Consider the following 26,773-nt stretch of genomic DNA (forward strand, 5'->3'; position numbering starts at 1 on the left):
ATCTAATAGCGCTGCCCCACTTCTGTAAATACATTAAAAAAAATTTTTACAAAGGCACTACTTCAATTGCAGAGTTTCAGTGGGTGCGATTTGTGGCATATGCTGCATTATTGACTCAGATTTGAGATGTAAAGTGAATTGATGCTTTGCTCAAGTACGGACGGGGGAAGAATGTGTAAATATTTAATCAGCAGACATCAGTAAGCTTGTGCAGAGCGCTTGAGCTTTGTTTTCTTTTATCTAAAAAAAACAAACAAACAGTCTTTATAAAGAGTGGCAAATTTCTAAGAAAAAAAACTCGTAAATTTGCACCTTTTATAAAGAGGCAGATTTGCGAGAAAAAACCCTCAGACTTTATATATAAATATTAAGATATAATATTGAAATACTGACATTATAAAGTGCGTGTGGTTTTTTTCCCCTCCCACCTACCCATTATACAGTATTTATACGTGGCCCTAATACGCCGTCATACAAATTATATAATGACTAAATTAACTTCTTATTTTGGTCCCCATATGAACATTTGATGATTTAAAAATATTTTGGCTTTTGAAAAGTCACCAAAATGGAAGAAGAGGGGCCACACTTACCACCACACGACTTCCTTACCACGCCGCCCTCTCGCTCGCCCCCGCTTCTTTATGTACCATGGTGTTATTTATGAATCCATGAATCAGCCATTGACAAAGACGGCGCAATAATAACAACCTGAGAGGGGTTTGAGGCCAGTAAATGAACACAACGGGGCGGTCGGGCGGGAACGAGGTGTCGATACTAAATTGATGGAGATCAAACAAGTGCGGCGAGAGCGGCCATTACGGCACTGAGTTCTCATTTGCGACGAGCATTAAGAGGTGCGACTGCGAGACTCTTAGTGCTCCTTGTTGATGGAAGATTAAACCGTATAATATTATTTCTCCCCCCCCCCCCCCCCCCCGATGATACCGTCATGTTGCTAAATTTAATTTACAGCCGGCGGCGAAAGCTCTTATCCTGACTTCCTCTACTTAAGACTTTATACTTCAATGAAATGAAATGTAGCAAGTCCCCTGACATAAAGCACCTTTTGAAGTCAAACACAATACAGTATATTCCGTCTCACTGGTTGACCCAAATACTAAATCATCAGATCTGAAATTATGTTTATATATTGAAAAAAGGAATTGCTTTTTTTTGTTTTTTATGCTAACCATTAGCAATAGCATGCCAATGGCTTTTCCTATTATATATTAGCATTATGGTCCCTTCTTTTGTTGTTTTATATATATATAGTGTGTAAGTCTCTTTATGTTATGCTTAGTTTGACAGTAAGCCTCATTTTGGGTGAATTTTTCACAATCTGCCAAACTGCTGCTTATTGTAAAGTGAGTGGAATTTAGTTGACTGCCACCACCGTATTGTTTTTAACAGTATTTCCTTTTAAAAGCATTACTACTTGGTTGGCTCAATTATAAACTCACCATTTCAGACCATATTTAGGTGTGACTTGAGGGTTGATGCCTGAAAAGTAACCCTGGTGGTATAAGGGTTCCCTTTAGCGGTACGTGAAATAATTACTACATTAAACGAATGGGCATAATGTTGCTGTTAGCTTGTTAACTCATTCACTCCCAGCCATTTTCACTGAAGCAACCCCCTTCGCTCCCGGCTGTTTTACTAGATTTTGACTGATTTTGCAAGGCCCACAGAATATTCTGTTCTATTGCTATAAAAACATGGAAACTACCCAAAGAAAGATTAGAGTCTCTTCTTTTATCAGGGGGAAAAAAACTGTATTTGTATCTGGTTCCGTTTTCCAGCAATTAGCATTAGAATATAGCTAAGTTTCATCATTATTCACAAATCTGTTTAAAACACTGGGGAAAAGAGCTTGTCGCAGCATGGCCCTGGTTGATCTCTTATACTTTTCTGCCACCTGCTGGCCGTTTTTTGTAATAACTACCATTGCTTTAAACAACCTCTTGTATTTAAATTTGAAGCACACATTTTCATCAAACATTTTAAAACGTTAACATTCAAACTCTGTATACTGTTACAGTGGCTTACAATAATTTAAAATATAATTTTTTTAATTAAGTTCTTTGTTATTTGTGTCACTTAAAGCTAGATTAGCCTAACACGAAAAACAAGATGTTTTTTGGAGGGCCTCCTTCTAATCCTCCGATACTTGCACGCACCTGCGCAGCTTCTCCGTAAACTTCTCCAGCTCTTCCTGGGCCCGCCGCAGTTCCGTCTCCAGGTACTGGCGGGTGGAGTCGAACTCGCTCTCCACCATCTCTAGCTTGTGCGCGGTGTACGACAGGCGCTTGCGGAGGTCCTCCTTGTGGTCGTGGAAAGAGCTGAGAGGACAAAGCGTTAGCGGGGAGTTAGGAAGTTGTTCATTGAGCCACGCAGAAAAAGAGCAGGTGGAGTGAACATGAAGGTGTGTGCGCGTTTGCGGATGGTGTGTAATTCAGCCTGGGAGTGAGACCAGCGAGAGAGGTACCATGCGGGAGATGGATGGGCGAGGAATACTAATCAGGAACCATTCACGGGGAGGGAGCAGTGCTGGGAAACAAAAGTCCCAGAAGTGTAATGGTGATTTCAAGTGCAACAACCCTCTTGCTGAGTTTCTTCTACAATCGAAAATAGTCTGACTGGCCCGATGCAAATCGTAAAGATCACCACTTTCTGGTCATTAGGTACACCTGCAGAACCTGATGAGATCCTATATGAACACCGTATCAAACATTGTGCATTTACAACGATTGAAATGCTCTCGCTGTCTTTTTCTATTTTTATGAACCCTATCGGAAAGGTTATTAACTCATTCACTGCCATTGACGACTATAGATGTCAAAAATTCATGTGAACTATTTCTATTAGTTTAACAATTTTTTTGTTTCATTTTTTTATGAAAACTTATAAAAAAATTTAATGTACATTTATAAAATTATCATGTGATTAATTACGATTAAACGGCCCTTATTTTTTTATATTTTTTTAAAATTAGGCCCGTCAGGCGATTACATTTTTAAATTGTAATTCATCACATGACTTCACTAGTTAACTAACGATTAATCACAAATTTTATATCTGTTCTAAATTTACAATATTTTTTTGTAGGTTTTCATACTTTTGTTAGCAAAAGTGGGGGAAAAAATGTTAAGCTAATAGAAATAGTTTAAATGAATTTTTGACGTCTATAGCCGTCAATGGCAGTGAATGAGTTAACAATGTGTTTATTATTGTACTGCATCATACTGAGAACTGTCCAATATTTATTGTATTATTTAATTACTTTAGGGGACCACATACAAACACTTCACGCAGTGTATTTCCACACAACAGAGACTCGGGGAGTGCAGATCTCGCTCAAGGCTTGAGGCCTTTTCACACTGCACTTATCACAGCGCTTACTGAGCAAGCTCCCATACTTCAAAAATAAATAAACACAAGCAGACTGTACTGTAGCAAACAGAAAAATATGTCAGCTTGCTGACAGGCTGGACAATGACAGGGTGGACATGTTTGGCTAGTGTTAGCATTTAATGAGCACACGGAGGTCCTTGATTCATTTAGCAAGCTGACTGCGTACTTCTTAACCAATATATTTCGAATGTTTTAAGTGTTTCTGAAGCCGGTCCTTATTTCACGACAGAGTGGACACGCTATGATTGACAGCAGCATCCAACAACACACTCTATATGATGAAAATGATGAAAGGTGTGTAAATATTTACTCAATGATATGGTGATGTCACTGAAAAGTGGCAGTTGCCCCATAATGACAGGGTGGACAGCATCTTCAGGGACATGTAAAATGTTCCATATCATTCTGAAAATTATGAAAAATATAAATGCCGATGAGGACACCACAAAATGTAAGTGCACAGTGATTTATTTGAACGTATTTATGTACCAGTAAAAAAATATATAGTTCCTCATAAAAAAGGGACCAAAAAAAAAACTAAATTTCTCATTAAACCTGCCACATGGTTGAGACACAACTGCAATAATGTAAAGCACTCCAGCAGCTGCGAGCGGCGTCTGTTGAATTTGCTTCAATGAAGTCGGCGCGAGCGGCCTTTGACGTTGCGCGACGAGAGGCGAGGATGACAAATGGCTATGAAAAGACGCCACATTAGCGTTGAATGGCTTTTTAATGGCGGCGGCACACACACAGTGAATTAATTCCCATTAGTCCCTGTGAATGAAATGGATCCCCCCTCGCAGTAATGAGGAACATGTTGACTCGTCTTACCTTCTTTTTTGATGTTTGCAACCATTTCTCTGGCTTTTGAGGGCTGTTTTGCCAATGTATATCTTTTTCATAGCTTTTTGTGTCTGCCTCGGCTCACGTGCGTGACATAAGCTGCTGCTGCCAAGATTGAACTCTAACCGTAAAGCAAATCTCTTTAAGTTTTGCCCGGGGAGGCAGACAGGAGTTGGCTATCTGCGATGACCCTGGCGAGAGAGCAGAGAAGGGAAACAAACAAAAACTGCTTTTGAGGCGGCACACATTTGGCGGGACATTCTGTTTTGCTGAGCAAAGAAGATTTGTCTTGGTTTGTGTGCGTTCGGAAAAGCAGAACTAATAGAGCACAGTGGCGGCTGCGAATCAGGAGACATTTTCCTATTTATTTTCCATTCAAAATGTTCATATCCAAAACATTTCAAAGCCTTTAAAAAACATTTTAATCTACTAAACATCCGCTATGTAATAGTAGGCTTGGGCGAGTACTGATACCGGGTATCGTATCGTGCTGATACTGGCCTTATTTTAAGGTACCGAGTACTAGTGAAGGCTGACGATACCAGTCACAGATACTTTTTAAGGCAAATAAATCTGACATTGAGTAAGTCGTCCTCGGTTGGCATCGGGTAATCATCATCTACGTCAGAGTCTTTGTTGCAATTTTTTTGTCATTGTGTTAAGGGAAATTTTATATAGCAAAAGTACTCAAGGTATCGATACTCGGTATCGGTGAGTACTCAAAGCGAATACTCGTACTGATAGTGGTCTGAAAAAAGCGGTATGGAACTACTTCATAGCTAAAAAAAAATACTTTTAGTGAACAAATTGGATTTTTTTAGATTTGGGCTATACTGAAAGACAACAAAAATATTAGAATGCTTTTTTGTTGTTGTTGTTATTTGTTAAAATAATATAGTGAGCAAAACTGTAAAATAAGTCCTCATTTTATAATAATAATAATAATAATGATCATCATTAAAAGAAAATAAATCAAGACACAGTATGAACTTTTTGAGGACAACCTCATAGTTTTATGAAAATAAAGTCATAATATGTGGAAAAAAATAATTTTATGGTTCTGTTTTAAAATTTTGGCATAAGGAGATGGTATTTTATGAACAGAAAGTAAAGAAGATTTTTTTTTTATGAAAATATAGCTGGATAAAAAATCTAAACAAAAGAAGTCAATCATTTCAGATATTGTAATATTTGGCAAAGATAAAAATAAGATACGGAAATTAGAATAAAGTTGTAATATTTCAGGGTGGAATTGTAATAATGTCAGGAAAGTCATTATGAAGAAAAAGTCATAATTTTACAAGTCAAGGGAAGAAGTAGTTTTTTGAGAATGTAGTCCATAAAAATTATTTCATGGTTTTGTTCAAATGTTTGGAAAAGGAGAGGGTATTTTAACCACAAGAAAGCGAAGGAGACAGAAATAAGAAATAATCTTGTTAGAATAAAGTTTTTAAAAGAGAAGTCAAACTAGAAGTCATAATATCATAAAAAAGTCATAATTTTGTGATTAAAAATGTCGTATTATGAGAGGAAAAAGTAATACATATAGGAGAATAAAGTTGTGATATTTTGAGGAGAAAGTAGTCAATTTGTATGAATAAAGTTGTAATATTTCAAGGAATATGTCCCAAAAAAGAAATAATCCAAGGGATTTAACTACATAACAAAAAAGTAATAAATTAAGTATAAATACACAAGCCCAAAAATGGGCTCTCTGGCGATGTTTGACGAGGATATATATTATGTTGAAAGTGATTTATGCATTGCCACCAAGATTAACAGGGAGACTCAATAAAAGAACAGACATCTAGACATCATTTAAAAAAAAAAAAAAGCCAGATTATATATCAAAACTTGTTGACAGGAAGTAGAAGAGAAGCTGACCTAAGCTAACCTCCTCAAATGAATTACAAGACAGAAAATACATTTCTCTCCTGTTTCTTGAAAAGGAGGCACGCAGCCTGCAGACATATTGAGCTATTGACTGGCTGAGCTCAGAGGTCATTCCTCAATACATCAGCGCCGTGATGAATGCGTGCGCGTGCATCTGTTATGCTGCCTTGTGCCAGCCCCCAAAACCCGCCAAGAGCCGACGTCAAAAAAAAAAAGCAAATGACCCTCAAGTGAACCTTTCTCGTTGCGCGCCTCGCTTTATGCCGCTGCGATTTATGAGCCGTGTGATCGGAAATTGTCCAGTGGAAGAAGTTGGGAGTGAAATGGAATCGCTCATGACGGGGAAATCGCTTCCAAATGTCTTCACTAGAATGTCACTGCGAGGCACAGATGGACAAAGTAACTCAAGCTTCTGAGCTGTCTGGGTTGTTTTCTGGGTTGCTGTGGATTTTGAGCAAAAAAATATCATAAAAAAAACAAAACACTGATAACCCCTGATATGTATTTTCCACCAAAAATAAAATAAAAATAAAACTGAACCCACTCACTGCCCAAAAAAATATTAAAAAAAATACAATAAAAAAATAAATAAAACTAAAAATGTATTATATGTTTGGGTATTTTTCGCAAATGTTTATAATTCCTCTCCCCCAGCAAAATATTTTTTCCTCCACTCATAGTGAAGGCAGGGGCCACATGTGGCCCGGGGGCCACCAGTTAGTTGCCTGTCGGTGATTTACAGTATTAGCCCAGTGAGAAGCACAACATCTTGTCTTGTCAGCCAGGTAAGCACAAACGCATAAATCCAAGCGGCCCGCGAACGCTTATCTTCTCTTGCCCAGTGCGACGTTGCGCTCGGACGACAAGTACAACACGTCGCGGCCTGTCGCCTTTCCTTAATGGCACCGCAAATTTTTATTTTTAATCTTCCTCTGACAATGGCTCCGGCAAAAAAAATGCCCTTGGACTTGTTTTTATGTCTGCGTGGGGATTTTGTTTGGTAGCTCGTAATATTAAAAAAACTTTTTTTCTGTGACATTATTACTTTTTTTTTTCTAGAAAATGCTGCCGTATTCTCTTAACTGTGCAACTTATGACTATAAATCTTTTCCACATTTATATATTTACAAATGTTGCATCTTAATGGGCTTATAAAAGGATAGCGAAGGTTGTAATTTATTTACACAAAAAGCCATATGTACTGAGCAGCATTTACTGTTTCATTAAGAAGTTAGATGATATGAGCATTTAACTCATTCACTGCCATTGACGGCTATAAACGTCAAAAAATAATTTAAACTATTTATATTAGTTTAAATTTTTTTCCGCTTTTGTTAACAAGAGTATGAAAACCTAGAATTTTTTATCATACATTTAGAACAGATATTAAATTTGTGATTAATCGCGAGTTAAATAGTGAAGTCATGCGATTAATTACGATAAACGTCAATCGCCTGACGGCCCGAATTTTTAATAATATTTTCTTTTTTTCTTTTTTATTTATTCACTGCCATTGACGGCTATAAACATCAAAAATGTATTTGAACTATTTCTATTAGTTTACATTTTTTTTCCACTTTTGTTAACAAGAGTATGAAAACCTAGAATTTTATTTATTGTACATTTAGAACAGATATGAAATTTGTGATTAATCGCGAGTTAACTAGTGAAGTCGTGCGATTAATTACAATTTAAAAAAATTAATCGCCTCTTTTTTTTTATGAATTTATGGCAGTGACTGAGTTAATTGGCAAAACTGGCCGAATATTATTTTACTCTCTAATACTCGTACCATTTGAACCTTTCACTTTACTGTAAGGAGTGAGAAATGATTTGCTTTTCTGAACATTCCCAGTAAAAATGGCCTGCAAGTCTTCCACGTCTTCTCTTGAGCAGCTAAAGTAAGCATAAAGACATGAATGCAAACCGGCGCCGCCTGCAGCACTACTTTTATCTCCTCCCGCAGAGTGGCGGCGTTGCGCTTCTACGCCAAACCCAAGTTGCACATTTTTCTTGCCTGTCGCCTTCCCTTAATGGCTCGGCAAATTATTATTTTTAATCTTCCTCCGACACCGGCCGGGGAAACAATGGTTGTTTCTGGAAGCGCTTGCTCGTACGCTTACTATATGGCTTCTCTTATCTGCGTGGACCCAGAGGCAGAGCCAAGCACGACGACACAAATAGTTGCTGAATCGCAAAAGAAGTGTGCTCGCGCGCACACGTGCGCGCAACTCCCTGCGGTGCGTATCATCTCCCGGGGGGGGGGGGGGGGGGGGGGTTATAAACGACAGCTTGCTACTTCAGGTGCTGTTTGGCGACGTAAACACGACGAGAAACAAGTCTTAAATCCTCTCCGAAATCCTGATAGGATGCTGCGGCGCAGTATGCAAATCAGCCTCGCGCTCCCTCTCCTCAATTATTGAGCACATTAAGACGACAAGTATGCGCAGCGAGTACAAACACTCGCGAGTGAGACAAGCCGCACACATGGCGCGAGATGCTTGTTTATTTCCCGGCGTTCTGTACTGTAATCGGCTTGCTAGCTTGTAATACCTTCCGCAGCAGCCAATCAGTAATTAAGGTCCTGCCTCCAGAGGTGGCAAAACGACACACCTGCGTACTTAAGTACAAGTACGGATAAAGGTGCAAACTCTGAAATGTATTTAATCACAAAAGTAAATATGATTAAAAAAATTTTTACTGTGAATTATATGCAATTTTCCTGTTGATGAAAACAATATTCCAGCACATAGAATAGTTTTCCTCTAGTATTTAACACGAAACAGAAAAAAAAGAAGCTAAATTAACTACTGATAACAAGTGAGAAAAATATGCACCTATAAAGTGCATATATAAAGTCTACACACCCCTGTTTTAAATGTTTTTGGTGATCTAAAACATAGAACATAAACATAAAACATAGATATAAATCATTTAAAAACTTTTTCCACCAATATTTTGATTTATCTGCCTGCGTTTCATTCAAATCCACCAAAATCGCCTAGCACCACCTGCGCCACAACTTAGACCTGCTTTTATTTAGTCTGTATAAAATCAAGACTACTTTTTATCGCCAAAATGTGCGCCAGGGGTGTGTAATAAAAACAGCGCAGTCTGCCAAATTCTAGGAAACATTAAACTAGACTTGCCCTGACAAAAATAATAAAAAACAACTGAAATCATGTTGTTGCATAAGTGTGCACACCCTCTTATAACTGGGGTGTGTCTATGTTCAGAATCAACCGATCACATTCAAGCGCATTTTACAAGCAGTTTTACAGTCAGTAAAGTGCCTCAGATGAACCCCTTTAAAAGTTCTGATGTTCTAGTAGGCTTCTTCTATACTTTGCTTGTAGCATTGATATTGAGTTGTGTTAAGTTTGCGGCAAACATATCTTTTACAAAAAGTTCCAACTTGGTTTCTTTGGCCCACAGCACATTTTTCCCCCGATCTTGAATTGCGTTACTTCCCACCATCACATGCCTCCGGACTAAACTGAAATCAGGAATGAAAAAAAAATAATAATGCAATTTTGAACCCACTAAAGGCCACTGGCATCCATCTTTGATTTACAATGCTGAGCCTGTGCACCGGCCGCAGGTTGATTTACTTGTAACGAGCCGCGGGAGGCCAGCGAGATGTTCTACTCTGCCGTGACCAAATGACCATTTAAACATTAATGGAGCTGCCGCGCTCGCCGCGATGGAAATCTGCCATTATGTCGAAAGCTCGCATGGCCACAGGTGCCGCCTCCGCTGCAAGTGGTAAATCTTGATGTTGCTGCATTTGTCTTCAAGTCTTTCCCCCCAAAATTTCCTTTAGTCCAAACATGGCATTATTATTATTATTATTATTGTGTTGGTGCAATATAGCAGCAAAATCCACTCATTTTTAATCCATCTCATGGGGCGGCCATTTTGCCACTTTTTGTCGACTGAAAATGACATCACAGTTGCTCAGGTAACAGCCAATCACGGCCCTGCTGAGAAAACAGGTGAGCCATGAGCACGGACTTACATATGAATGGACTGTCAAGTAAGTGAAGCCACTGGCAGCCATCTTACATTGCCAAATACTAAGGCCGCATAACTTGAATACATTGATTTTTCTGTAGCGTTTTTCCCCCGTTATTTTCTGTCTCTATGGCAAAAAATACACTGCGTGTGTCATCTATTTTATGATGAGCTGTTTATTATTTGCCAAACCGCTGCAACATATAAACAATAACAAATAAAACATAGCCAACCCTGAATTATTTAAAAAATCAGATAAAGCTAGTTCCACTTTTGTTTACTCGCGACTGCCACCTCTGGCCCAAAGCGTAACTGCAGCATATGTGTCAGGCTCGTTCATGTTGGGCGTGCGAGTGCGTGCACGGCCTTAAAAACGACAGCCACAGTTGACAAACGAAGACATGACTTCAATTTGGGCAAGAAAAACTCCGCCTCTCCCCTCCCCCAAGGAAATTGTGGAGTGTGAGGGTCCGCCCACTCTACTATAAAGGGCAGATAAAAGCTGATAGGTTCAGTCGGAGTAAAAACAGTCAGGGCTCTTCGTACTCATCTGGGCATTGGTGGACCATGCGTGATGTAGAAAAAGCTTTAACATGACCTTTTTAAACTGCACAATGCACCTGTGACAACATAATAGTTGGCAGGCACATCCATTATGACGGAACCTACAAAAATGTCTGAATAATCCATCCCCTAAAACACAAAGCAATACTGACATTTTGATTAGAAGCAACCATTTTCATCATCAACATCATAAAAATAAAATAAAATAAAAATAATTAAAAAAAAATAGAAGCAATTTTTGACAGAAAATTCTCCAGCATGTGGGCGGAGCTTGATGACTGATTGCACAACAATAACACGTCATCGAATACATTTGGAAAATCAGAAGCCAGTTTCACTTGGCATCAAGACTTTTTGTGGGCCTGTCGCTCAAGAGTGGCCCCCGCAAAAATGTCCGCGGCCTGAACGCGCCGTCGTCTTGCAAACAAGTTGTTTATACACCAAAATGGACCTTTCCCTCCCCCTCCTCGAACTCCCAGTCCAAACGCGTATGTTTGCTCTGATGCAACACCGCAGTAACACAAAAAGTCCCCCGGTGAGTTGACTGCAATGAAGGCAACAACAATAAGGAGGCTCGGCGGATTTGGCCGCTTGCTGATGAAATGTTGAATCCCATTCGCGGCCCGAAGCCGACGGCTGCAAATGATCTTTAATTTCAATCTGCATTTCAAACGAAGCCTCGCCTTCAACAGGCTTCTCTTGAAAACACGCATGACGCTCATTATCTACCGCTCTCCGGCACCGAGGCCCGACATGTGATGCTTTGTTTAAACTTGGATGCGGCGTCCATGTTTGCGGGGCCTCGGCAGCTAATGGCTTTGAATTCACTTTCGGGCGTGTCACTGCACTGCAGTTTACCAACACAAAAAAAGCTCCTGGGGATAAATTAACAGATAATGAAGAGCCTCCCCTGCTGACTCCTAAAACTCCCTCCACGCCTTCATATATCCTCCAGCCCTTAAACAGCTCGTCGGGAAAGCGCGGCGTACTTTTTTGATTTACGCGGATGGGAAACCGCGTAACGAGCTTAGGAGGAAAGCGGCGAACGCTCTGTCAATTTGGAGCATTTGATCACAATTTATTGGGAACGGCTTTGGGGAAAGCTTCCCGTGCATGTTCATTTTTTTCGGAAACAATCATTTGAGGGTCGTCAATAAACGGATGATTCGCTTGCTTGTTTTGATCTCAGGGGATGTTTTCATTGCATTTGTTTGTTAAGATGAGTTACACAAAAAGTGCATGGTGAAAGTGAACATTCCCTGAGTAGAAGATTCATTTTCTACATTTTTATTCTGATATAATGCAGTGTTTTGACCTGATTTTCTATAGACGATATCACACAAAAACGTTCCCCAAATAGGCCAACACAAAAAGTCAATTTCTTTAGGACCCATTGACCGATTTTCAAAATTTCTGGCGCGTTGTCGAAGTGCCTTTCCAACCAGACTCAGCATTTTGACAGAAATTTGACATATTTTTGTCACCAAAATAAAAAAAATAAAAAAAAGTTCAACTTATGAGCATTAATTACATATGTGTTTTTTGTTGTGCTTTTAATAAAGTAGCACTGCATTGTAAAATATACTGTGAATATAAAAACATGATGACGAAAAGATAACAATAATTTTATGGTGTAATTAAGTCAAAGGGTTATTAAATCAACCCAAAAAGGCTCAATTATTAAATTTATGTCGTGTCAGTTTTTTTTTTGAATTTTTTTTTTCATCAACAAATGTGTTTTTTAAATTTTATTTTAGTGTGAGTTATGTTATGTTACAGTTTTTTTTAATCGCACCATTAACTGCATGTTTCGCTTTCTTGGGAGCCCCACTGAGAGCTAATTTACAGCAAAAGTCCCCAGAGGTATCTGAAAAACGGAACATGGAGGCACCGCGGGAGAAAAAGCTTGCGTTCGTGAACCCAAGCAATATTTGCCTGGAAAAATCTGTTTGTAAACAACGTATTTAATAATAATATATGTTTTCAGTCATAAGTGGCTCTCTGATGGCGAACATAGCTACAATGTGACCTGTACATCCAAGCGTAATATCATATTATTCTGCCGGCACCAGCATTCACAACTTAAGTAACAGTATGTTGTAGCTGTCAAGTCCATCCAATCAAAAGTGTTACATGTACAATCCCAAGAACGACATCCTGCTGTGTTTATCCTTCAGCCGTCTGTCTCACTCTTTCTTTCCTTTTTTTTATTTTTTTATTTTTTAATCATCACAGCACATACTGACAATCTGGAAGTCTGCCATGTGTTACGACGTAGGACACCACCGGAGAGGGGGGGGGGGGGTGTTGATTGGGGGAAATTGTGTCCATGCAGGTTGGAACATAATGCGATGGTCCCCTGGGGTGCGGCAGACTATCTGCTATTGCGAAATGGGTGCGAGGTCTGACAAGTGAGTGAAACGGTCTGATTTGCAGGCTTGGTTCAACACTTAAGGGAGTGAAAATGGAGGAATTAATCAGATGTAAAATATAGTGGCACAATTTGATCTGTGACAGTAGTTTGACTTTGATGTTTGGGATCCGTTTTAACCAGTAAAATGACTGAAAATGTATTCATCCGTTCCAGACCTCCCTAAAGCAGCATATTTTTAGTATCTCGTTACTTAAAAAAGAACTTCTACGAGAGTCTAAAAGTGCATCTGTGATAGTGGCTCTCCTTGCCTAAATGTCAGGGCATTTACCTTTTAAAAGGACATTTACCACCCCAAAAAAAGTCTTTACAATAATATTTTCTATGCAGCTCCACCAGTCAAAACACAATTTTCGGAATTTGAGTTAAGCAGCATAATCCGTCCGTTTTCATCCATCTGAGTGGGCGGCCATTTTGCAACTTGCTGTCCACTTAAAATGACATGACAATTACGCAGGAATCTGGCAACAACCAATCACGGCTCACCTCTGAAGCTGAGCCGTGATTGGTTGTTACCTGAGCCCTGAGCAACTGTGATGTCATTTTCAGTCGACTGCAAGTGGCAAAATGGCCGCCCCATGAGATCGATAAAGTTGCTATAATATCCAAATGCTTGTGGCGGTGTAAAAACATTAAAGTCCCCTCTGAAAGCAAACCACGTCTGATCATTGTGCTGGCGTTTTTTCTCTTCTATGAGTGCCCCCCCCCCACACTTCCTCCGTCGTGTTCATAAGACTGCGAGGTCCATCGAAGCAGCGCCAGGGAGGCTTATGCCGGCTTTCGACGGACACGTTCGAATGCGCCTTCGGCAGACAGGCGTATCGCCGTCGCCCCGGCGGGAGGCCGTGAGGGTGGCGGGGATGGGCCGCCACGAGGAGCGCTTTCAGACTTTCAGGAGATGAGAATGCAAAGGCGGCTTCTTGCCTCCGCGCGCGTCAAGCGATGCATCTGCTCGTAGATGTTAAATGCCAAACTTGGAGGAAGGCGACAGACGAAGCAACTGTGCTGTGATGTCTCCTAATGGCTGATGGCGTGTTTTTAATCGAATCGGCTTTTCCTGCCTTTTGTTTAGTTGCTTGGTAACCCCCGTGAAACGGGTGGAAAGCCATTAAGTATGGAACTGGGGTGTTGGGTTTACAGATAGAGGCGCAATCTTTTTATGGTAATTTGGTGATAAATTGATCCCCTTGGTAAGTTAGGTGTGAATGGACAGACAGGCTGTCAGATGGGAAGCCTTCATTTTGGCAGCTCACATTTTGTACACATTCATCCGATTGGTGTCAGAATATCGAATGAGACCTGACAATAGATTGATAAAAGACCGCTATTAAATCAATATAACCGTAAGTGCCTTTGAGACTTCCTCCAGACCACAAGTTGAGATTTGCATTCAGTAAATGTTATGCTGTTAGAATTGAACAGTGGTCGGGCTCCCACTTGCAAACAGCCAAGTATGTTAGCTGACAAGCTAATGCTAGCATTTAATGAGCACACTGTGGGCCCTTCACTTAGCGCTTCATTTAGCAAATTGACTGTTGTATGGTTATTATATTTTACCAAATCTAATGAAGTAACTCAAATTGGGAGGCTTTTCGTTAATGAAATAAAACAAGCTCCCACTTGCAAACAGCCAAGTATGTTAGCTGGCTGACAGGCTAATGCTAGCCTTTAATGAGCACACAGTGGACCTTCACTTAGCAAATAGACTGTTTCATGGATATTGTAGTTTACAAAATCTAATGAAATAACTCAAATTGGGGTGGGGGGGGCAACATTTTAGTTAATTAAATAAAAGCAGGAGTGCTTAAAAAAAAAACTAACTAGATGTCCTTTATTTGTGTCTTTGTTAATTTCATACATGAGCTTTTTGGGTCTATATTAAATGTATGTACCGATAGTCGTTTGGGAATTGTAGGTTATTATCTTACATAACACTAAGTTATGACTTTTTTTATATTGAAAACTAAAACTAATACTAAAACTAATACAAACTAAACTCAAACAAAGCAATTTTGAAAAAAATAATAATAACAGAACTAGTTAAAACTAACTGAATTTAGTCAAAACTAAATCAACATTCCAAGTACCACCAGCATCCATTTGCGAGCTCTTAACGTGTAGTATCTCCAGAGTCCTAGTCTGATTTGTAACAGAAGGAAATGCCAAATGTTCTGCCAAACATTTTCCATAGTTTTTTTTTCTCTCACATCTATATATGTGAGAAATTTACCGATATTGCTTTGTCCCATTCTGGTTCAAGTGAACCCTGGACTGTGATCCCACAATCACAACGCTGCTGACGCGTTAGCGTCTTTCCCCCTGCCCGTCAATGGCAGCTTTTTTTCCACCTGATTCCTGCGCTGGTGCCCAGTTTGGAAGGTACCAAATCACCCACTTTCCGAGGTGGTATCAGACGATGGCTTTTTGAAAGGGAATATCAGAAAGACGATAATCGAAGTGTAACTCACTTCACCTGCCCTGTTTCGCTAAGAGCAATGTCACACCAGATGTCGTCGCTCGTTATCTGTTTGCGAGAAGCCTCGTTACTGTGTGAACATGAACACAGATGGCAATGTCTCGCTTGGCGGGATTCTGTGTGAAAGGCACAGTCGGATTCATCGCTTTTCTGTTGCGCCTCTGATCCGCCAATTTTGCAGAAACTGTGTGAAAGGGACTTTAGTGACAGTTACATGTCGCCGGCATCGGGGCCAAAACCTCGTACCTCAAAAATCATCGCTTTTCAGAAGACCCCAAAAATGACGTGTTTGTTCAACCATTAACATTGCATCATCAAAAAGAGTGAGCCATTTTCAATACTTTTTGGTCAATAATTCATATAAATAACATCCGCACTGACCAAAAGTATCGATTTTGGGGGGGAATACAAGAAATTTGCTAAGTCTGCCGAATTTGAATACATTTCTTTCATTTCTGCTCACAAAATATATCAATAATCATGCCTGAAGATGTACATTATAAAGTGAAACCTATAGCCATCACTTTCTGTAGGCGTAAAAAGCAGGATTAAAGTAAATGTGACATTAATGTTCAACAAAAACTAATCTGAGCTGAAAGTACTTCCTCTTTTTGTCTTTCTTCTGCTTTCAAATTCACACTGTGTCAAACTCAACAGTGTGCCGCCATCTAGTGGTCAACAACGGAATTATGGTAAAAATAAACGGAAAGCTTTTTGTCCAAAATACCCTGACTATAGCTTCCAAAAGTCACGTCAAACATATGAACTCATTCACTACCATTGGCGGCTATAGACGTAAAAAAAAATCATTTAAACTAATTCTATTAGTTAAACATTTTTTTCCACTTTTGTTAACAAGAGTGTGAAAACCTAGATTTTTTTATTGAACATTTAGAACAGATATAAAATAGGGAAGTCATGCGATTAATTAAATAACAAATTGTAATCGCCTGACGTCCCTAATTTTTAATAATCTTTTCTTTCTTTTTTTAAATTGCGTGAGGCAATTAATTTTTTTAATTGTAATTAATCACATGACTTCAATAATTAACTCACAATTAATCAGTCATTTTATATCTGTTCTAAATGTAAAATATATATATTTTTTAGGTTTCATACTCCTATTAACAAAAGTGGAAAAAGTGTTAAACTAATAGAAATAGTTCAAATGATTTTTTGACGTCTATAGCCGTCAATGGCAGTGAATGAGTTAATGCGCCTACACACTAAGACACCATCCCCAAATTGAACTACAGTAAGCGTGGCACTGAAAAAAACAAAGGCACGTACCATCACATTATATTATTTTTACAGTAATATTAATATATTGGCTATATGTATTTATTCATGAAAAATGCCATTATGTTTCCAACTGTGGCAAATCCTCACTTTGGTATAAAGTTGCAGTCCTCGTAGGTACAAAAACAAGCTTCCGATTGACTGCGAGCTTCCAAAGCGTGAGAAATCTCCTAATAATGCAACTTTCCTGTTGCTCACGCTGCACAGCACAACCTGGACTTTGGCATGTTTTGTCAGCACGAGATGATCTCAATTTAGTTGCCATCGATCTGGTTCGGGCCTACAAGTGAGCTGCAAAACGGCCCCTGGTGATGGGCTTTGCTTTATTATCCATGACAAGAATCATTTGAGGGAAGCGGGAGGGAGGAGAGCCTCGCAGCGTGTTGTTGTTGTTGCCGCCGCCGCCGTTGCCAGACGTTTGTTTGGACAGCCTTCAATACAATCGAGTGTTCAGCCAACAGATTAGTCCAGCGTTTCCTCAAAGGTTTTACACACAACAACGGGCGGCCCGTTGTAGCTAATTAGCCTCGATGTGGTGACGTAACGTTCATTTCGTACACCTGTCGCAATTAAATTTAATATACGCTATTAACACACCTCCAAAATGAATGCGTACCAAACTTTTTGGAGTTTCCTTTAAGCAAGTGTCACATCAGCTCAACAACTTTATTGTTAAGAGAAGTAGAAGAAGGTACACACGAAGTTATGCAAAGTAAGCGCATTTAAAGATTTGCCACAACAGTGTGTGTTGTTACTTATGGCAAGTTCAAGGGGAAGTTTGCGATTTGTTACCCCAGAAAAGCACCTTATTCATGACGCGTTAACATAATACTAAATGTGATCTGTTAAAGTTTTATTTCGGGAGGTCATAGGTGTGCGCCAGACAAATAAGTCACATTTTTTGTGTTTTTCCTCTAGCGTGGTGGTTTCTTGTATATCAAATTAGAGGCACAGGATGGTGCCAGGGACATTAGATTTTTTATTTTTTTGACTGTCAAATTATGACTATTTTTAGTGATTAACTCTTTGACTGCCATAAACGTTATAAAACGTTTAGCATAAACCTAGGGAAGGGCGCCGAGGACGTTAAAAGACGTCCCCTATGTTTTTTTTTTTTTTTTTCAAAAACGGGTGCAGGAAAGCCTTGGGCAGCTGTGCTGAAAGAATCAGGCTGATCTGATTAGTCAAAGACTCGTTTTGGCCCCTAGAGGGCAGCGATGACTCTCTTTGCACAAGGTTGGATGGGCCGCCCACCGTGGGCGTCAGTAGAAGACGTGAGGCGGAGCTAGAGTGTTGAGGAGACAATGGCTGATCCAAGCCACAATGGCTTGACCAAGCAACCGGTTACAAGCAGCTCAGCTTGAGCATTTTTTTCAAAGACGGAAAGCATCAATCAATACTAAAAAGCGCATTGATGTCAACGATGATGATGACAACGAGCTCTACGCCAAAGTTGGAAGCTTTGGCGTTATGAACACGTAGTAAGCCTCACGGCTAAGCGCGGCTAGCGCGGCTAGCGCTGCTAAGGCCGGAAAACGCGCACAATAGCCGGCCGGGTACTTCTACACAATCGGACATTCGATCGGGCGATGGAGAGTTGGCATCGACCAATGCAGATTGATGATGATGATGAAGATGACAACGAGCTCTACGCCAAAGTTGGAAGCTTTGGCGTGACTGTTATGAACAAGTAGTAAGCCTCATCGGCAAAGCGCGGCTAGCGCGGCTAGCGCTGCTAAGGCCGGAAAACGCGGAGCTGCACAAGCGGACATTCGATCGGACAATGAAGAGTACCCCGAGTCCAATGCATATTCATCGGAGGAGCGGGTACAGTCTGATCACGGAGAAGACACTGTTTCTGGACTACGATGCCACCATGAATGGAGTGGATAAAATGGATCTCCTACCACCCGGTATAGCAACTGAAGGACACGGGGAAGCGAGACGTAACACCACCGTAACGTAACCGTAGCATGATCCTGATATTAGACGTGATGACACACTGCAGTATATACTTGCTATTCCCCGGAAAAAAACGGCCTGCAAGAAAGTGGCACACGCGAAGAGGCAATCTGTTGTGCAAATGCTGTTACGTCTCTTTGCACGCAGGAGAGTGTTACAAAAAGAAAAACTGTCGTTGAAACATCCACATATTTGTAAATAGCACCACAGTTGCACACATTTGTAAATAGTTTGCCAAATTGTTGTCAAATTGTTACACTGTTGAATGTAAATAAACGTATTTTGCTATCAAAAAACACTTTTTCATTCTTGGTGGTAGTGTTTTATAGAAGTAAAGCACTATTTAGGTGTTTGTGGCATCATTCATGGACAAAAAGAAGTGTCAAATTCACTAGAATGCATGAAATAATATCGTTTCACTAAAAGCTTGATTTCTCCGTATTTTGGTCCAACACGGGCGAAATTGGGTCAAACTAACCATTTTCTATTGTTGATTACTAAAGAACGGAATAAGGTAGAAACAAACTCTTTTTTTCTGATGAAAGATGAAAGTCCAATCTTTCATTTGGTAGTACGTGTGTTTCCATAGTCCAAACAGAACATTTTCTGTGGACCTTGAAAATCAGTCAAAATGCTTAAATCGGCTGGCACTGGCGGCATCCCTTTTCTGAAAACGTCTGGCAGTCAAAGAGTTAACTTATTTTACACTTATGTGACTGTTAAAAATGTGAAGAATTTATCATTAATTTGTATCAAATTTTAATTGCCTTTTAGATATGTTTTAATTATTTAAGAGGTGTATTTATTTTATTATTTTTATGGTAAATAATGACCGTGATTAACTTTTTTTTTATGTTTCGGAATGCAAAACCTTACTCTGAATGTTGCCTTACATTTTTTTTTTTTATGTTTTATAATAGTGACAGTTTGACCCTGGAAGATATATGATTTGAATTGAATTTCCATTGCTTCTTATGAGCAAACTGCTTAGAAATTTTCAAATCGGATGAGTTCAACTGGACTTAATAAGTGAAACAAGTTCACACTTCACATAATGCAAACAGCGTATGAAGTTTATGAGCATTTTCAAACGGATGTTTCTCTCAGCAGCTGGAGGTTAAAGCAATTAACTTCAACATGTCATGATGTTGCTATGACACGCACCTGCAGGCAGCACGCTTGAATACTTCATGATTTCAAGATACAAACCCCCCCCCCTCTCGCCGATATTCAAATTCTTTCTTCTCCACTCAAGCACAACAATAACAATGTATTGATTGCCTTGCTGGAGTTCAACTTTCTGTCTTGTGATTGCCTCTTTTTTTTTTTTTTTTCCGGCAACATGTAGCAAAAGATTAAAGCAATCAAATCCAAATGACAGTTCAATCAAATGAGCAAAAGAAGGCCATTACTAAATTCCTATTGGTCGCGCGCATTCGTGGATAGACAGCCATGCAACACATGGTCAGCAGCCAGCATCCCCACCGGTGAGGAAAAAAAACGAAGAAAAAAAAAAACGGCCATGCACTTATAACTCCCCCCGTCTTACCGTCTAAACGCCTTCCGCCTCATTTTGGCCACACGTGGATCCGTCCAGAGCCGCATGCATTTCCTCTCATTGTGACTGAAGATTCACTGGGCATGCATGCGGAGTGAAAGTGAGGATTGAATGGGACCGGAGGGAGGAGGAGGTATCCGCCGAGAAGGGGAGGGCTGATGATGGAGAGAAGGAGGAGAAGAAGAAGAAGAGGGGGTTGTAGGTGGTTGGTGACACTACCAGGGAGGAGAGGAGGAGTGAAAGTGTCTAACCTCATGTCACGTTGCGTCTCTCCATCACAATCCTGGCGGGAAGAGAAGAAGAAGAAGAAGAAGAAGAAGATGGGCGGGGCTAGTGATTAGATTTATTTGTCAGGCAGATTTACGTGCAGGAGCTCCTCTCATGCAGCGTTTAACGAGCTCTCATGTCCCGTCAAACAAACACATCCATTATCCCTCACCTTACCGCGTCGCCGCTGAAGACGACGACCGCCGCGGCGACGGCGGCGGCGCTAAAATGACAGATGAGCGGCATGGGAAAAGAAAAAATGCTGCGCGCTGCAGAATGGGAGAAGAAGAACCCGAGGGTGGGAGGCGGACCCGCGTGGAACAGCTTTTAATAATACATGAGTGCGGTCGACCCCCGTTTATCACGGGGGTTACGATACAGACACACCCACAAATCTGCCATATGGAGAGCAGAAGGTTTTTTTTTGTTTTTCAAATATATGTATAGGTCACGTATATTACTCAATAATCAATAACAGTAAAGATCCCAAATTACCCAAATTGAGTAAAAAAAAAGGGACCAACACAACTTTTTGGGTTTTCAAGTCAAATGAATAACCCCAAAAAACAGTACTCCACAAATCTAGAAACATTAAAAAAAACAAAAACAATTATGGGTCAAAAAAGGACCAACTGCTCCTTGGGTCAATTTGATCCAATTTTTATTCATTTTCTTTCTTTTGGTGCTTTTCTGTACAAAACAATCTAATTTGTTGAGTTATTTAGTATAAAACATCCCAATTTTTTTGTGCAACGCCTCCCAAACTGTTGGGTCAAATGGACTAAAGGAGTTTAGACCAGCTAAAAGCATGTCTAAGTTGTGGCGCAGGTAGCGTAATGTGATTTTGGTGGGTTTGATGAAAGTGCAGGCAGACAGATGTATGTCTATAATGCATGCTTTCTATAATATAAAGTGAGTACACAGTGGAACCTTGATTTAAGAGACTTAAAGAGAGGGTTGTCCGTTCGAGTCCATTGTCCACTAACTTGAAGTACTTTTCTCATAGCCTAAAAGCACCCACTACATTACAAAAGTTTTGTTTTGTTCTGTTTTTGCGAACCAAATCTTTATAACGTTTATATGGGGCAATGTTAGCGCACTTTCTTTTTTCACCTGCATTTTGATTGGATGGCATTAAAAAAGGGCTTGACAACAAACAACAACCGTATACTGTAACAAAAATATCATGTTCGAAAGACATGTGCATGCACATAACAAGAACTTGCTCCAATAAACAGAATATTGAATAATAAATAAAACACTCCTTTTGAGCTGCGTGCATATGGCGATGCTAAGCTAATGTCTTTAAAAGGAACGTCTCCCCTGCCAACATGGCCGCCACATTGGCAAGGCTGTTAGCCTGTTGTATCTTGTGACACAGTCTCTGTTGATTGCGCCACAGTGCCAGTAAGCAACAGTGGTCAATTTTGGAACTAACAGACTTTGACTAACTATTCTTCATAGACTGGACATTCATTCATTTTTCTGTCAAATGTCCAGCTTTTACTAACGCGTCCAACACCAAACCTTGTAGGATCTTATGAATCATCATCATAAGACGGTCAAGCGGATCTCTTTGTTTTCATGTGCACATCCTCAGAATTTATAGGATTATTTTTGATGTGACAATATACTAGAGTGTGGGGATGCACTATACCTCGCTCGCGTATGTGTTTGAGAGTGTGAGTGAGGTGCGACGAGGTGCCGTATTGGACGTCACAAACACAACAGGATGAGTCATGCAGCGGCTGAATGAGGCTACGCTCGCTAATCCATTCTTTCCGTCCCCGGTATCCTTCCGTGTGTGTGTGTGTGTGCGTGCGCGCGTGTCTGTAGGGTGGATGAGGATCAGCGTTCCTGGAAGGCACCGATGACGAATCACGATGCGCAGCTCATGTGGATACGGACAATGAAGAAGTTTATTTTGGCGGGGAAAAAATGGCAAATGTTTGCACATAACTTGTGGATCACTTTAAGCTTCAAACCCTCAAGCAAAACAAACGCATAACAATCCACAACGCATATAATAATACAAAAATACATTTTATTCGTATAGCCCTTTTTAAGAGACCACGTTACTAAAAAATACAGTCAAAAAGAAAAATAACTTGGATTTGCCACCGCTGGTAAAAGCTCGTCTGGAGTTTGTATGTTGGTCAAGAGTTCGAAGTGCAACCAAATCCAAGTGAATATGAGAGGAGTATTATTTCTGTGCCGAGGGAGGGGATTTTTTTTATTTTTTACCATCGCACAATAGTGACATTTTTGTGAAATCTATATCTTATTTCTTTGTCTGTAAAAATACAAAGGTCGAATGTATTTTCAATATCGCAAGCCACTTGTCCCTTTTTGTTCATCTCTGCACTAGTGGAAAGCTCGGAGGCTAACAAAAAAACAAAAAAAAAACGCTAATGCATTTAAATGGAAATTAAAATGAGACCTTTACCGTGGCCCTTTCACAAACAACATGGCATGTGAATGTCAAACGACTCGGCATAAATTCGGTCAAAGTGTCAGAATGGAAACGTGCTACGAGCTGAAGAAATCTTTGACGCACTCTTCTGTTTGTGCAGTGAAAAACGCGACACTTTCTCTACTCTACACTTTCTGTTGCTACAGAGTGTTTGAGGTGTTCGAGGATCGCGAGTCTTCTGAGATTTCAACCGTTGCAGGGTACACACATTTTTTGAGACATACTGTACAGTAACTCTGCTATTCACGAGGGATGGGGAGTGAGGTAAAAAAATATTTACAATGATCTGTCTTAATAATAATCATGCATCCGATTTTTTTTATAGCGTTTTTTCTAGACACTCAAAGAGGCTTTACAATGGAACGGATACATTATTCATGCGCTCACACGTTCACACCGTGGTGGCGGTGAGCCACTTAAGTCGCTACAGCTGCCCTGGAGGCGTGGCTGCCAGTGTGCCCCTCCTACCACCACCGGACATTCTCACCTTCCATACACCAGTGTGAGTAGCACTGGAGGCAATGTGTGCGAAGTGCCTTGCCCAAGGACACGAGGACGCACGACTTGGGGATCGATCAGCCGCCCCTTCCGGTTACCGAACCGACCGTCTCTACACCGTGAGCCACGGCCGCCGTTTAATAGTTGAAACCATAATTATGTCACAACATGCAGGCTGCGTGGATTCAGTTCTCACTCAGTGACGGTGCGAATTAGTGTGACTTGAATCAGGTGTGTTAGAGGCTCTCCGGGACTGGAGTTCCCTACCCCTGTGCTAACCCAAATTGGTAGTCCATAGCGGATTGATGTGTGGACAAAGTTTCAATTACTCACCGTGATGTTAACTGCTCTTGGCAGTGAGATGGACCTGTAGGACATTCTTGGAAAACCCTCCGGCCATTTGAAGATGGGACACGGGTCACTCCTTCCACTCGAGGCCGACTTAGGCTCGTAACTGTTACGTATGACTTTGGTCTCTTTCTCCTTCCCGTCTTTTTCTTTTTCCCACAACGGTTCCCTGCCTTGATCTGTTTCTTTTCTCTTCTCAGCCGCCAAGACTCCATTTTTCTCCCAAGGACTTCTGTCCTCTCTCTCTCTGCCTCGCTCCAAAACCTTTTCCAGATGCTTCTCATTCCTGTCTTTCATCAGGCTACCATTAGCCATGAGTTCATCAAGTTGCCTGACTCTGTCAATGTCTGTCTCCAGATAAAGTCTGCCGGTGGACGCCTGCGATTGTATCTTTGTGCAAAGCTCCATGCCGTGCTCTCGGTACGAGGGACTTTCCACTTTTATTTTCCTCAACATGTCTGCTGGTTCCAAGACCTTACAGCTGGGTAATGTCTTGCTCCACTGCTGGATGGAGCTTGTGATGTCCTTGGAGTCATTTTCATTGATGGTCTGGAGGTTGGAGCTGGTGAGGCTGCACCACGAGCTTGTAGGTGCCGGTAAATGTGTTGGGGTTGAATGTAACAATCCCAGCGGGGGTTGAGATTGGGTCGGCGGTGCCGGAGGAGGTGACGAATGGCGATGTCGCAAGGTGGAATGTTGTTGTGACGGGCCATTGTTGGATTTCAGGACCCTGCCTGTAACCTCGTTGAGGAACTGCGAGAACTTGCGCCTGTCCTCTTTCTTCTTTTCTTCACGAGGAGTTGAGACTGCCGAGGCCTCCTTGTTTGCACAATGTGAGTTGGCGCTTGGGGTCCCGGCGTCATTCTTCTGCACTGTGTTGGTCTTCTCCAGATCAACTTTAACTTCCGTTTTAGAGGCGGGACATGGAAAGATTAGATTCTGGTAAATGATTTCAGGCTCCGCCACCGCACTAGCAGGCGCCTGCTCTGTGCTGCAAAGAATTCCACCTTGCTTTGAAGACGTCCGAAGCAGGCAGGTAACTCCTGAGCTCCAGCTGTTCGTGTCCCAACTTCCGTCATCGTCACTGGAGCTCCCGATGCCGCTGTGTAGACTGGGGCTGGTACTGCGCTCACTTGGGCCCGGGCTGGAGTTGTCGAGGCTGCTCAGCGATCGCCGCCTCAACCGCGAGAGAGATCCTTTCAGTCTTGGTAAAGAGAAGCTGAAGCTTGGAAGAGATCCTTGCAGGGAGGTGGTAGAACCCTGGATGCTGGACGAGTGTCTCTTGTGGCTTGGTTCGGTGGCCTTGTGGAGACTTGAGAGGGAACCTTTGATTAGCGGAGATGACTGACGACGCAGCGGAGGGTCTTCTTCGTGGTCGCTATACGGACCAGAGAAAACGGGGCAAGACGCAGTGGAAGAACAAGAGCCACGATCCTGTCGAGTCGACGCCTTTCGAGATCTTGGTTGTCGCTCCAAAGTAGGCATGGTGGTCTTGTTTGCCCTTCGTCTCGCCGGCTTGGGTGATATTTTTTTTATAGACTCGAGTCTGACACCATCGCCTGATATGGACACGCACAAGTGAACCATGTCAGGCGTGGTCGTGCAGCGTTCCAACTGCTTTCTCTTCTCTCTCAACTGCCCCGTCCTAATTGTCCAGCGCAGAGCTCTCGCAGTGTGACACACTTTCGCTTGTCCGGCGGATTATCCAATGAGAACCCGACGAGGTTTTGAGTCTGGTTGTCAACCAACTTTCACATGCTGTCAATCGTTTTTCTCCTTTGCGCTGTAGGTCAGCAGCTACCATCACACAGACGGAGCGTCTGTGGCCGTCATCCGTGATGAAATGTGTATTGATATGGTTGTTGGCATTGGCTGTAAATTCAGGTCAGGGCTATTGAGCGACGCTACCATGTGACTTTTGGTTTGGGAGCACCGGGCCAAGCTGTGAATCGATCGCTGAAACAGAGTATTTGGTTTGTGGCCTTGTCTGTTACGTGATGAGAATGATTTGACGAGGCAGCTATCACGTTTATTTCTCGACTCGTGTTCTCATGTTGTTCTACATTCCTGCGTCTGTATTTACTTGTATGCGTACTCACAATGTTTGTTTTGTTCTTGTTTTACTTATCTTTACTGCATGACAGATTTCTGCTCCGTGTACAGCACTTTGCATACAGCAATGCTTGTTTTAAAGTGCTTTATAAATAAAGTTGAATTGAGTTGTTGTTTACTCCACCATCTTTATAGCTTTACTCGGTGAACCATAAACCACAATTAGGTAGGTACGAACAGTAATCCTATGCAAATAGCAGCAGAAGGGGATTGAGACCACAAGTCATTTATGCCCCCTTAAAGTAGTTGCTGACAGGATAATAAAAGTTTCAACCACAACTATTAGGGATGTAAGGATAATGGAAATATTGTGATATTAAAATTGCCACAATATCATCATCATCATCATGTCATGATATTTAAAGCAGCGCATCTGTGTATTCCATTTGCGCAGTTCTAGCACCCTCTGGTGGTTCGTTTATTAGTGCAGTTGAATTTCAATTAGGAATGTTTTGGCCACTGTGACGGTTATGACTCCCATAAATCAGTTATACCAGCAAATACTCCGTCAAAAAACATTGCTTTTCACCCGCTTCAGCCAAACACAGCATGACCCTGATGCTTTGCGCTGCTGGGCCAATAGGAGCACATGACAATGTCATGTGACATCACTTCGCCTTT

At 41.1% G+C, this 26,773-nt stretch overlaps 1 protein-coding gene across 2 annotated transcripts in view; it reads right to left on the bottom strand.

Annotated features, from left to right (window-relative positions):
- Positions 1–26,773, bottom strand: part of begain (brain-enriched guanylate kinase-associated) — a 68,679-nt gene that overhangs the window by 19,002 nt on the left and 22,904 nt on the right. Inside the window, exons 1-3 of one of the 2 annotated variants that reach the window (XM_086094802.1) lie at positions 24,026–25,706; positions 20,706–20,737; positions 2,181–2,342 (exon numbers count right to left, since the gene is read on the bottom strand). In XM_086094802.1, the coding sequence (XP_085950928.1) occupies positions 2,181–2,342; positions 20,706–20,737; positions 24,026–25,627 (1,796 nt within the window). In that variant the 5' untranslated portion in view covers positions 25,628–25,706. Of the gene's footprint in view, positions 1–2,180; positions 2,343–20,705; positions 20,738–24,025; positions 25,707–26,773 lie in introns of those variants that run through there. The other variant, XM_086094803.1, reaches the window with a different exon arrangement.

This window comes from Leptonotus elevatus, chromosome 14, assembly GCF_054856555.1.
Source record: "Leptonotus elevatus isolate MCC_2025b chromosome 14, RoL_Lele_1.0, whole genome shotgun sequence".
In the NCBI taxonomy this organism is placed as follows: domain Eukaryota; kingdom Metazoa; phylum Chordata; class Actinopteri; order Syngnathiformes; family Syngnathidae; genus Leptonotus; species Leptonotus elevatus.